The 12,529-nt window shown below is 45.0% G+C and overlaps 2 protein-coding genes across 2 annotated transcripts; both read right to left on the bottom strand.

The window, feature by feature from the left end:
* Positions 1 to 1,202: 1,202 nt before the first annotated feature.
* med8 (mediator complex subunit 8) lies at positions 1,203 to 4,625 on the bottom strand. Its single transcript, XM_080505905.1, has 7 exons — positions 4,579 to 4,625; positions 3,976 to 4,097; positions 3,249 to 3,393; positions 3,019 to 3,159; positions 2,555 to 2,642; positions 2,217 to 2,456; positions 1,203 to 1,407 (listed from the first exon to the last, which is right to left on the bottom strand). The coding sequence occupies exons 1-7, from the start codon at positions 4,582 to 4,584 to the stop codon at positions 1,337 to 1,339; spliced, it is 813 nt and encodes a 270-aa protein (XP_080362031.1). The 5' UTR covers positions 4,585 to 4,625; the 3' UTR covers positions 1,203 to 1,336.
* A 924-nt stretch (positions 4,626 to 5,549) lies between these two features.
* LOC308137506 (4-trimethylaminobutyraldehyde dehydrogenase-like) lies at positions 5,550 to 12,085 on the bottom strand. The gene is made up of 12 exons (XM_080506256.1): positions 12,054 to 12,085; positions 11,769 to 11,928; positions 10,075 to 10,220; positions 8,668 to 8,797; positions 8,453 to 8,587; positions 7,830 to 8,026; positions 7,616 to 7,756; positions 7,286 to 7,474; positions 7,116 to 7,203; positions 6,197 to 6,338; positions 6,005 to 6,117; positions 5,550 to 5,918 (listed from the first exon to the last, which is right to left on the bottom strand). The coding sequence occupies exons 2-12, from the start codon at positions 11,908 to 11,910 to the stop codon at positions 5,824 to 5,826; spliced, it is 1,518 nt and encodes a 505-aa protein (XP_080362382.1). The 5' UTR covers positions 11,911 to 11,928; positions 12,054 to 12,085; the 3' UTR covers positions 5,550 to 5,823.
* Positions 12,086 to 12,529: the final 444 nt, after the last annotated feature.

Here is a 12,529-nt window from a genome sequence, read left to right as displayed (position 1 = left end):
ATTTTGAAAGGAAAACGGTGAAAAAAAAGATGAGTTTTTGCCTGAAACGTGTAAACAGATTCAAATAAGCGGTATAAGGTTCCAGCAGTACCTCCTCTGTGCAGCGGGTGGCAGTGTTGAGTCACGGCGAGCTGCTCCCGGTAAAACTCTGAGCTCGATTAGTTCCTATCTGACGTTTGTCAACCATTGTGGTGTTTACTGCTGGACATAGCGGTCGAAAGGTTAGAGAAATGGCCTTGAGGTTCACAGGTTCAAATCCCAAAAGGTTCACGCCGTTACTCCCCGAGCATGACCTTTGACCCCTCCCTCGCTGACTCATTACACCACCTATGGTTAACTGGTATTGCCCTTCAATGACCAGCCTGGGTTAGACGCCTGGAAAGTTAAATATAAAAAGACAGACGACATCAATGCTGTTTTGTTTCTTTTTTCGTTTTATTATTTGGATTTTTTTTTTCCTGAAAATCTTGAGTTGAACAACAAACTGTACAAGGACAATAACTCGGCCTCTCTACTGTCGACATCCGCCTCCTTCAAACTCTGAGCTCTGCAGGATGTTGCCTCTCTCTCTCTCTCTCGCTCTCTCTCTCTTTGTTGATAATTTTCAGCCTCATCTGTGAACAAGAGTGCGACCTTGTGCAGCTTTGAGCTGTCTCAGCAGAGCACCGGACCGCGGCGGCTGACGCAGCGAGACGTCGAGAGGGTGTGGAGGGGGGGGGGGGGGGGGGTGTATGTAGGTCAGCTGTGGGCAGCCGTGACAGCAGGCGCGGTCGCCGCGCGGCGCGGGGTCGGCGACAGGGATTGGAGTGGACAGAGGGCCCCCGCCGCTCCCCACACCCCGCCCGTCACCACCGATACTCCCTCACCTCCCCCCTTAAACACTTTGACGTTATCAGGCCACGCCGAGCGACGTCCAGCCTCATTACTCTCACCTTGGCCGCCGCAGTCAAATGGACAAAGAGGCCTGAGAAGAGGTTAAAAATAATTTTTTGTTTCAAAAAAAGGGGGGGGGGGGGGGGGGAGTAAGGAGACGGACGTCTGGAATGTGATGGGGGACCGTCCCCTCGCAGTCAATAGTAGAAAATGTTGAATTACACATTTGTTTGAAAGGGATTCCTAAGTTTCAGAAGCATGAATGGCAGCACAGTGCCATCTAGTGGCCGAGATGTGAATAAACATGTCCAGATACAAACTTCTTAGTACTCCAGAGAGGCTCCTCACATTGTGTGAGTGTGTGTGTGTGTGTGTGTGTGTGTGTGTGTGTGTGTGTGTGTGTGTGTGTGTGTGTGTGTGTGTGTGTGTGTGTGTAGTGAACGTCCACAGAGTCTCTGAAATCTCATCGGTTGTACGGATGCATCGACGCCGAAGCAGACTTGATGTTCGTCTTGATGCTGCTCGGCATTTTTCCTGAGACAAGAGAAACACGCTGAATAGGTTTTTCACGGCCTACGCTGCGACAGAAGAATTAATTTGTGCCGCGACATGAGCGGTCTTGAAAATATCTCAACATGAGCCGACATGCAAAAACAAGATCGACACGACTCCGAGAACCTCAATGTGGTTTTCTGGTAGAGTTCATGTGCGCAGCATCGACAAGTTTACGCACTTCGCCGATAACCATGACGTTCCCCAAGACGTAAAGACACACCTGTCAGTGATTTCTTAATTGCACAGTCCGTCATTGATAAGGGAACGTCTTGCGCTCATTTCAATTTAAAAGCTTTGTCATCGGTTTCGTCGTCAATATGAAGATTAAACCGCCGGTTAAAAAAAGAAGTGTGACGAAGTAGAACTTTTCTGCAGATCACACAGCTGTTTTTCGACATCTACTCTTTTTTTTTTTTTTTTTTTTAATTCCAGTGTGAGAACTGGAAATCTACATGATCGATCTCATAAATCTGATGTTAACTTGTTTGTTTCTTGCTCTCGGTCACTGGCCTGTCCTCATTTTCTGCTCTGGATCAACACAGTCCAGCAGAAAACAGCCACCAGAGGTTCTTTCCTGGCTTCCTCTTTTCAACGGCTGTTTTTTTTTTTTTTTTTTTTTGTCTCTGTAATCACGCCTTAAGACGGCTCGGTATAACTGAATTGCATAAACGTTCCGAGGGACTGTGCTATTCCCTCACACAGTTGGAGAAAGTTGCCGGTGAGAAACTGAACCTTGAACGTCTGCTCTGCGTTCCCCGTCACTCGCATCATGGAATCCGATCTCTTACCCGGCTGCCCCTGCTGCTGTGGAGCGACGGGTCCGCCCATCCCAGCCTGTGGTCCCGATCCCCCGCCGAGAGTGACCTGCTGCAAGGTGGGACCCCCGCTCATCATCGGCCCCTGGCCCGGGTGACCGGGGGCCACGGGACCGGGGGGCCTGCACTTGGAGAGTCCCTTTCCAAACGCCACGGCGCCGACCAGTGCGTTGGTGTCGGCGGGGTTGAACGACGGCTTGTTCTGTCTCATTCCTGCAAGTTTGATTAAAAATAAATTAATAAATGCACAACGTTTTGAAATATCGATTCAATTTTTCCTAAACCAAAAAGCAAGGAGAGAGGAAAAACACCTGAACTCTCTCCGTCTCTGTCGTCACGTGGGTTGTTCAGTTTCTCCAGCAGGTTGGAGCAGAGCTTGTTCAATGTCTGGATCTGTTTCTGTCGGCGGGGGAAAAAAAATAAAAAAAAATAAATGCCGGGAAGAGTTCAAAACCACTGAAAAATACTCAAAAATATATCGACATCGGCGAACGCATCGGTAACCCATTTTTTTAGGTTGGCTTTTGACTCTGTCTAGGGCAGTGTATTTATTCTGCATGCTGTTTTTATGAATCTCTGGAAGGCTTCCAACAACCTGCAGCACCGTCACACCTCCCACAGTCAGCACCTGTGTTTTATGTATTATTCTTGTATTTGTTTCTTAATGTATTGTTTTTATAGCTTTGTTGTAAAGCACGTTGGGTACCACTGGGTTATTGTAAAGGGCTATACAAATAATATTTGAGTGATCAATTGAACGCGGTGACGGACTGACCTGAGCCACTTCGGGTCCGATGCGCGCCGCCTCCGTGCTCAGCTGCTTCTCCTGCTCCTCCACCTCCGGGTCGGGTTTGGTACGAAGGTAGTCGGGCACGATCTCGTGGCTGAACACCGGCACTCGCTGCTCCGTGAGTTTCTGAGAGGGAGATGGGGAAAAATAAATCAATTTAAAGATTGAAAAGAAGAAAGAAAGCCGCCCACTCAGGCTGTTGCAGTCGTACGCACCGCCAAGTCGTCGTCTCGGTCCGGCGACAGGAGCAGTGGGATTATGACCTGGTTGCGAAATGACGGCGTCTTCTCGTTCCTCAGGAGCTTGTTGATGGTGTTGAGCTGACCGGACAGGAGTGCAAAGTTATCCAGCACAGACGGCCTTCATGGAGGGGGGGAAATAAAAATACTGTTGTTAAAAACAAGGCAAGTTTATTTGTTATAACGCCGTTCCAACACGAGATAATTCTGTTTGGTTCTGGTTCTGGAAACACACGATGGATCTGGATTCTTCCCAGAGAACCAGTAAATCTTGCATATATTTTAGTAAACCACAGATTTACTAAATACACCTTGGGCCGAGGCAGAAACTTCACATTTGGTAGACAAACTCGGAGTTCGGCTCCTCATCCTTGCATCTTGTTCCCACATGATTTACTAATTAAAACAATTGTACCAGTGTTGCCAGGGGCCCTGAGCTCCAGCAGAGGTTACTTTAACAGGAGAAGTTAAAGGTCCGATTAAATGCAGCAAAAATAATTCCCCCAAAGGAATCAATAAGGATTTGTATGACGTGTGATACAAATCAACAAGGTGCTGCATTATCATCGCTCCACCCTGTGGTTGGTGAATTTCAGCATTTCTGTGGAGGTGCACCTGGTTTTCGTAGAAGACGTACTAAATTATATATATATGATCACAGTTCATTGTCGTACAGATCAATAATACTCAGACTTTGACTCACCAGGTCAGACGCTCGTACTCGTTCTCCAATTTGTAGATGAAACTGTGGAGAGCATTTTTAACGTGGGACACACGGGAGACGAGCGACTCCACCGAAGCCTCCAACTGCCTCTCTTCTCTTTGCTGGGAGACACAAAAATCACGGATGAATGAAGATCTCGACTTGTGTTCGCATGATGATAGCCACACGACGTCCCGTGTTTCGGATTAAGTGGTTCCCGTGTTAACTAGTGACCGACTTGACAGCTTGTAACAGCAGATTACACAAAAACGACACAAGTCCAGAGCAGAACTTGGGACAAGACCTCGAAACAGCGTTAAGAATAAAGTTTTAGGAATCTAGTACATATTGTGTTTCAATGCTGATACCATAAAAGCGAAAGAAAGTCACCAGTTAAAAGGGAAACCAGTTCCACCGAAACACTTCGGTAGAGCGAAGCTAGCTAACTGAGCACAGTTATACTAATATGCGATTAATTGAATGAAAACCAGACTGAACCGGAAACTAAGGAATCTAACAAAAAGATTCTCAATTCCACCGATGCATAATTGATTGAATAGCGTGTCTCTTCGACAAAAGGCTTGAATATTTAAAATGTTTTACCTGCATATTTGGGGAACGGACCGATTCGCAGAGGTTTTAACGCCGAGCCACTTCCGGAGACGTCACTTCCGCCCACTCGCGCTTTAAGTAGGATTAAAAACATCAACAATGAGACACTTTCTACATGAAGCGAGTGTTAGAATTAATATAAAAAATATCCCCTGCATTGTTGTGTTGCATGTTAGCTGTCTGATACTTTACCAACTCTAAATTATCATTTACAACCGTTTTATTAGATTTTCAACAGTATAATTAACCCATGTTGACATTCTTAACTGCTCTAATTTAGAATTCTTTACATATAAAACTTCAATGCAAAATAAGACACTTTTTTGTAGATATGGCAACATTTTACAACTTCATGAGCTGTGCTATTGTAATTTTCAAAAGGTCATTTGTGTGGCTCCAAATACATTTTATTTGAAGATGACGAAAGCGTTTTTTTTGGTCCGTTAGGTTGAGGAGCTCTTGGGTTTACTGAGATGAGGGGGGAAAACAATAAGAAATACTTTGCCAATATATTGTTGGATAACTCTCAGAAAGCATTAGTCATCTCTTGCCCCCATCTGTCTGCCAAGTTGAATGGAGCATCACTTTGTCTGTTCTAGCTTGTTCTCTTTTTCTATCCTGGAACAACAAGAAGATTCCACCTTCGAGTCTGGTGCTGGAGAAAGTTTCTACCTCGGACTCTGGTTCTGCAGGATTCCAATTAAAACAGAATTGTTGAGTTTTTCTCTATAAAAGTGCATTGAAATGACATGTTGTATTTGGCGCTGTGTGAATAAAAGTGAATTGAAATGCCACTAAACATAAATTTACATAAATAAGAGTTATATAGAAATAGTTTTAGGGAAACAGCTGTTGAATTACACAAAAAAAGGCCAATATTGGATGTACTGCTGAGCAAGTCATCATCTCAAGTTCATTATTCCTGACAAACTGTATCACACAGAAAACAGAGCAGTTTGATTGTGAAGTGCTTTATTTCAATGCAAGAACAGGAGTTGTTAGACAAACCGATCAGAGCATAAAGTGCAAAAGCGAATGCATGTTAGTTTTTGTTCCACTGGTGGATTCACATTATAGTGCAACTGGCTGATGATTTGTTTCAGCTTTCTTTACTGCGTTATGTCAATTGTGTCACATTTCAGGTGTTTCATTACGATGTAGAAAAAAGGTAGCGTCAGCAAGAGTAAAGAACATTTTCTTGTGTATTCGTGGCCCAAAGGAGAGACATCAAAGCCTTTAGAAGAGGCTCTCCACGTCGCCCATCTCTACCACCACGGTCTTCAGCTGGGAGTAGTACTCAATGGTCACCTGGCCGTTCTCTCTGCCGAAGCCTGTGGCGAGAGCAAGTCATTTAAAATAAAAAAATAAATAAATTGATATATTGGTGGTTAACAATTGACAGCTCATGGCCTCTTACCTGAATTCTTGTACCCTCCAAACGGGACCTCCACGCCGCCGGAGTTGTAATTATTGATGAAGCAGGTTCCCGCCTGCAGGTTCTCCGCCACGCGGTGCGCTCTGGAAATGTCCCTGTGCACAAGACGACATGACGATCAAATGTAGTGTAACGTGGCTGAAAACCCCGCAGCGCCTCAGCAACTCTGCCGACCTGGTAAAGACTCCAGACGCCAGTCCAAAGGTGGTGTTGTTGGCCCGCTTCAGCACCTCCTCCTCCGTGTCAAAGGCCATGACCGACATGACGGGGCCAAAGATCTCCTCCTTCACGCAAGTCATGTCGTCTCTGCAGTTGTCTGCGGCGACACATCGTAGGACAAAGACTTAGTTCAGCTTCGGGGGGGGGGGTGTTCCAGCTCGGAGGTTCAACAAAGTCAGAGTACATCCCTTCATTTTGACTTGACTTTAGTCCGAGATGGGAAATTCGGAGTTTCCGGTTCCAGAACAGCTGATCTGAATTAGTTCAATCAACTCCGAGTACGTGAACCTTGAGTTAAGCACTATTTATACAGTAGAAGCTTCAAGTAGTAATTTAAACCAGTAGCAAGAACTTGTCCTCTGTTAATATTCAACTGAGTAGATTAATACGGTGTTTAGACGTTTTTATTACCGTGGAGTCGTTTAATATGCGACAATGTGTACATCAACACTCAATAAATTAATAAAATACGACACACGCATGCACACACACACCATTTATAAACTCTCACCTGCTTAGCATTGTAGACACTGGAGATAAGCGCCGGCCTGATAAACCCTTGTGGTTTGGAAAGGTGTTTAGGATTCAACAAACTAAAGTTGCAGAGCCTCAAACGAAGCGTTTACAGCAATAAAGTCCTTGTTCGAGTTTGAGCTGCATGTAGGCATGACAAGGATCGTCTACATGCCCAAACATGCATTTTGATACTTTCATATAGTTTACCCGCATGATCAACTTTTATGGTCCTTAAGATAACTTCTTTAAAAATCTATAAAGTATATCTGCAGATGAGGCAACACGTCAAATGTAAATCTAAACCTCTTGCCAGGCTGCTGACTGTGTGTGTGTGTGTGTGTTAGTGAGTTGTACATACCAAGTACACAGGGTGACATAAAATAGCCCCCTGCCAGTTTAGGGTCACTTGGGGTGAAAGGTTCTCCTCCACAAAGCACTTTGGCTCCCTGGAAAACAAACCTTTATGTAAAGTGGAGAACGCACCGACCTCTTGACAACCGCTGGTCACTTGCTCCCAATGCAACACACCTGTTTCTTGGCCTGACTCACAAAGCCCAGCACTTTGTCCAGTTGGGGTCTGCTGATCAGAGCGCCCATCCTGGTACTGTCCAGCAGGGGGTCGCCCACCGGGATGGCCTTGGTCCTCTTGACCACTTCCTCCAGGAACTTTGGCATGATCTCCCTCTGCACAAACACTCTGGTCCCGTTGCAGCAAACCTTCAGATGGTTCAGACACATTGCATCGTCAACGTCAACTCAACGGGACTCTCCTTCGGACCGGTCACACTTAAGAGGTGTGCGGAATACGATATTATGGTAAAGGGTACACCCCCCCGTTACCAGGCTGGTGAGTCTCACCTGCCCCTGTGTCAGGAAGTTGGCCATGAGAGCTCCCTTGATGGCGTTCTCCAGCTCGCAGTCTTTGAAGATGATGAGAGGAGACTTGCCACCGAGCTCCAGAGTCACCTGCTTCACCCCCTTGGCGGACATTTCCATGACCTGGGGGTCGAGAGGCAGAGGTGTTGGTGGTTGGGAGGGGGGGTCACACCCACAGAGGGCACTGTGCCGGTACCTTCTTGCCCGTGGGAACGCTGCCGGTGAAGGAGACTTTAGCAACCATGGGGTGTTGGCAGAGCAGGGATCCGGTCTGGGCGCCGCCCTGGACCACACAGAAGAGCCCATCGGGGGCGCCGGCCTCTTTGTAGATCTCGGCCAGGATCACGGCAGTAACAGGGGTCATGGGAGAAGGCTTGAACACCATGGCATTGCCTGGCAACACAACCACAGTTTGGTTTTTTTTTTTTTTTTAACTGTTAAGAGAAACGAGCAAAAACTGCGATCTTTTAAAGCATCAGGCATTTATGTCTTCAGACGATGTTGGTGAGCCACCCGAGACCCTGTAGCACCGCATTACGTAATGACGGTACAATATGCAATACATTTTCAACTCATTATGCAACAACGCTGCATTTTGTAATAACATTTGCAGCATTTTGTAATAACTTGCTACATACTGCAACAAGTTTTTACAAAATGCAGGTGTGAAGAGCCACATTATGGGATATAATAACTGTGTGCAACATCACACAGTAAAAGGATTTTACTGATTTACAGATTAAGCATTCTTGTTCTCGACCCAGTAACAATATCTTCCAACTCGCACCGGCTCCTTCACAGTAGTTCATATCAACTCACCACACGCCAAAGCAGGAGCGGACTTCATCGCCGCAATCGGGATGGGAAAGTTCCAGGCACCGATCCCGGCGCAGACGCCGAGCGCCTCCCTCCTGGTGTAGGCGAACGACCCGTTGGGAAGCTGGATGTGTTGGCCTTGAGCAAGAAACAACAACAACAACAACATGAAGTAAAAAAATGCGCCAACGAGCCGGGAGCTTCGTTGGTTCACCTACCTGCCAGCGTGGCGGCCAGGCCGGCGTAGTACTCAATGCACCGAGAAGCAAAGTCGATACCCACCAGGGCTTCAATGATGGACTTGCCGTTGTTGATCACTTCCAGTTTCGCCAACCGATCTTTTTTTTCCTGTTTGAGTCGGAGCAGAGGGGGAAAATTATGCTAGAAGCATTTGTGTGCCTCTATACCTTCGCCAATTAAAGTTGGATGAAGTTTATGTATTCGTCTGTGTGCATTTCTTTAATTTACTGGTTTGGATGTATGAATTTTACCATGTTTTCGCCAAAAATTATTCACCCAAATTGCATGAAATGTTCAGGGATGATTGGTCATCGTCCAAGGATCGATCGATTAGATTTTGGAAAGTTAACGGCTTGCCGTTTCCGAATAAAACTCAAATAGCTGCACAAAAATGTCTCATACAAAATGCATGGCAGAGGCGCCACGTGGAGAACAAAGGAGATCAGCATCTGTTGCCACGGTGATGCTCCTTGCTCAGTGTTTCACGCAGCGATGTAGCTACCTGACCGACCGAGTTAGCGTATCGATATAGCGGCTATCATGTTAGTGATGCTAACCTAGTTCTGTTAAACAAATTTTCGCAAAAAATCTACAAACTCGGGTTGCATGAAATTTTGAGGGAAGATTTGTCGTCAACAAAGGATCAACCGATTAGATTTTGGAACGTTAACGTCAAACCGTTTCTGAATAAAACTCAAAAAGCTGCAAAAAAAAAATGTCTCATACAAAGCGGGTGAGAGAGGCACCTCAGGGAGGAAATCAGTGTCTGTTGCCATGGAGACGCTGCCTGCTCAGTGTCAAACACAGTGATGTTGTAACCCACTGTAACCTGTGTGCATTTCTTTCATTTACTGGTTTGTAAGAAGGAATTTTACCAACTTTTCGCTAATACTATTAACCCAAATTGCATGAAATCTTTAAGGATGATTTGTCATCATCCAAGAATCAATCGATTAGATTTTGGAACGTTAACGTCAAACCGTTTTCTGAATAAAACTCAAAAATCTGTACAAAAAAAATTATGTCTCATACAAAGCGGGTGAGAGAGGCACCCCAGGGAGGAAATCAGTGTTTGTTGCCATGGAGACGCTCCCTGCTCAGTGTCTAACACAGTGGTGTTGTAACCCACTTTGCTGGTTTCTGTTCTGGATAAGATTATGCAACGGCAGCAGACAGGAAACTCTTTGTCCATCATAAGACCAAGACAATGGATTTGGGCCAATGTGGGCCATCAGAGATCGGGGGGGGGGGGGGGGGTGAGAGGAAGTTCAACTATCTCACTCTGGCTTGCAGTGGTCGGTATCAATTTGAGTTATGCAACCAGACTGAATCACTCCCCTGCTCCACACACACACACACTTTTGACAGCGTCTTGACCGTCTCACCCTGATGATGCGTGCAGCCTCCAGCATCACCCGGGCCCTCTCCATGCCCGACATCTTGCTCCACTTCAGGTAGGCTGCGTGGGCACTCCTCATGGCTTCGTCCACCTCCTCAGCCTGACAGGGAACCACCTGGCAGAGGACCCTGCCTACAGAGACCAGAGTGCAGCGGGTTCAGACGGCTGGCAGGAGGAGGAGAGCTTCACACTATGATCTAACGCAGTGTTTTTCAACCTTTTTTGAGCCAAAGGCACACTTTTGTCTTTGGAAAAATCTGGAGGCACACCACCACCACCCGGAAATTTTAAAATGTGAAACTCTGCAGCCTCTATTAACAATATAAAGTCATTCTCATCAAAGTTTTATCAACAGGAATCAAATAAATACAGAAAAAAAAGTATTTCCCAATTTTTTTTTTAAAATTGTGACTCCCTCAGTGTGAAACCTGGACCTGATGGATGAAGAGCTGAGATCCTGGTTCAAATTCTTCCTTTTCAAAAACTTCTCCATCACTGTCACTGACACAGTACTTTGATGCAAGATGGTAGCAGGAGGTGGAGATTAACCACACTGACGTCTGTCAGTTTCAATTTCACCGGCAAAGTTCTGTGCTGCCATCTAGTGGCGAAGAGTATTGTCGCGATCACAGAGTTGGTCGCTGCAGGGCATGATGGGAGTTCAGGTTATGTGTTGCCGGAGGTTATCGAGGGTTATTGTTGGGGTTGTTGTGGGTGTTGATTTGTGCTTGTGTTGTGTTTTTGTTCCTCGGTTCAGATAGTTCATTATTTCGTCTAGTTTGGTTTGGTTTGTTGGGTGTTGGGGTGCAACCAGGAGTGAGAAATGTGTTGTGTGGAGTGACATCCTGTTATGAAGTTCTGCTTGGCAGAAAGTAATCTCGACTCAGCACAATTCTTCCGCGGCGCTCGCCTCAGTATTAATACACGACTAGGATTCAAGGATTCAAGGATTCTTTATTGTCATATCATAAAATGATACGAAATTTGGACTCAGGTCCCGGTAAGCCAAGTAATAAAAATATATATAACAGGAGCGTAAAAATATATATAGGAGCGTAAAAATGTATACAAGGGATTACTCTGCACACTGCTCTGGCTGACAGCGGCTGTGAGAGCAAATGTTTACTTTAGAAAAAATTTGAAATTGGATAATTTACCACGGCACACCTGACTATATCTCGCGGAAACACTGGTGTGCCGCGGCACAGTGGTTGAAAAACACTGATCTAATGTGTGTGTGTGTGTGTGTGACGGAGTTCCAGAATGTGTGTAACAGTTCTATAATTGTTGAGTGACAAGAGTTGAGAATGTGTATCGTCAGGTTTAAAACATTTAAATTTTCTTCTCGTCACATGACTACTCTTGTGTAAATAAATCTACATAGCAATAGATCTATAATATATATAAATAAGTGCATTTAAAAGTGGATGAGGTTTTCCTAACAAGTGATATAAAACAGAAGCGTTGCAGAGAGAACAAAATCTTGAACTCTGCCCATCTGATAATGAGAAGAGAAAAAAAGACTGTGGTTACATAAGAACTTGTCCTCAGCCTGAGGTCAGTGTTCCCTTCTTCACTGCAAACCAACTCTTTTCCAGACTTTCTGGAGTTCTGCAACATTTTTATTAAGAGTTTATTGCTTTTTTTCTTCTTTTTTTTTTTTTAAACAAACATATTCACCGGTTGCTGGTTCAAACACATCCTCGGCGTCGGTGTTGCTCCGGGGGGCGACTCGCTTCCCGTCCCAGTAGTTGAGGTGGTCGGTGACCAGCAGGGATCCCGTGGAGGCTCCGGGCATCGCGTCGAGGACCGACTGGGCCATGTCGAGTCGATGGCGGCGCTGCAGACACACGGAGAGACGGAGGGTTTTATCGATTAATGGCGCCGCGGAGTGAACAAACACCGCGCTGAGCTGAACGGCGAACGCGTTCGGAAAGTAGAATATTTTCAATCTTTGCGACTCACAGGAAGGTTTGCAACTGTTTCTCTCCTGACGCTCCTGCAGAAGAACCTCCAGGGGGCGGGGCTGAGGTTTATAAGAGGAGCGACACGCCCCCCCCCCCCCCCCCCCGTGCTGCCCAGGTTGGACACGCCCCCTCCATGATCCAATAATAATTGATTGATTGATTGATATGATATATATATATATATATATATATATATATATATATATATATATATATAATAATAATAATAATAATAATAATGATACCAATAGTAATAATAATAATAACATTAATAATAATAATAATAATATAACAATAGTAATAATAATAATAATAATAATAATAATACATTTTCTTTGTATTGCAGTTTACACCAGTAAATTTCAAAGTGCTAAAAACAATACGAGCAAAAGCAACAATACAAAACACGTCAAAGATGAGCAATAAAAAAAAAAAAAATCAATACAATCAATATAAAATATTTTCAAAACAACA

The sequence above is a fragment of the Blennius ocellaris genome (genome assembly GCF_963422515.1).
Source record: "Blennius ocellaris genome assembly, chromosome: 12".
Lineage (NCBI taxonomy): Eukaryota > Metazoa > Chordata > Actinopteri > Blenniiformes > Blenniidae > Blennius > Blennius ocellaris.
Note: the sequence above shows the minus strand (reverse complement) of the source record. Positions and strands in the feature narration are given on the sequence as shown.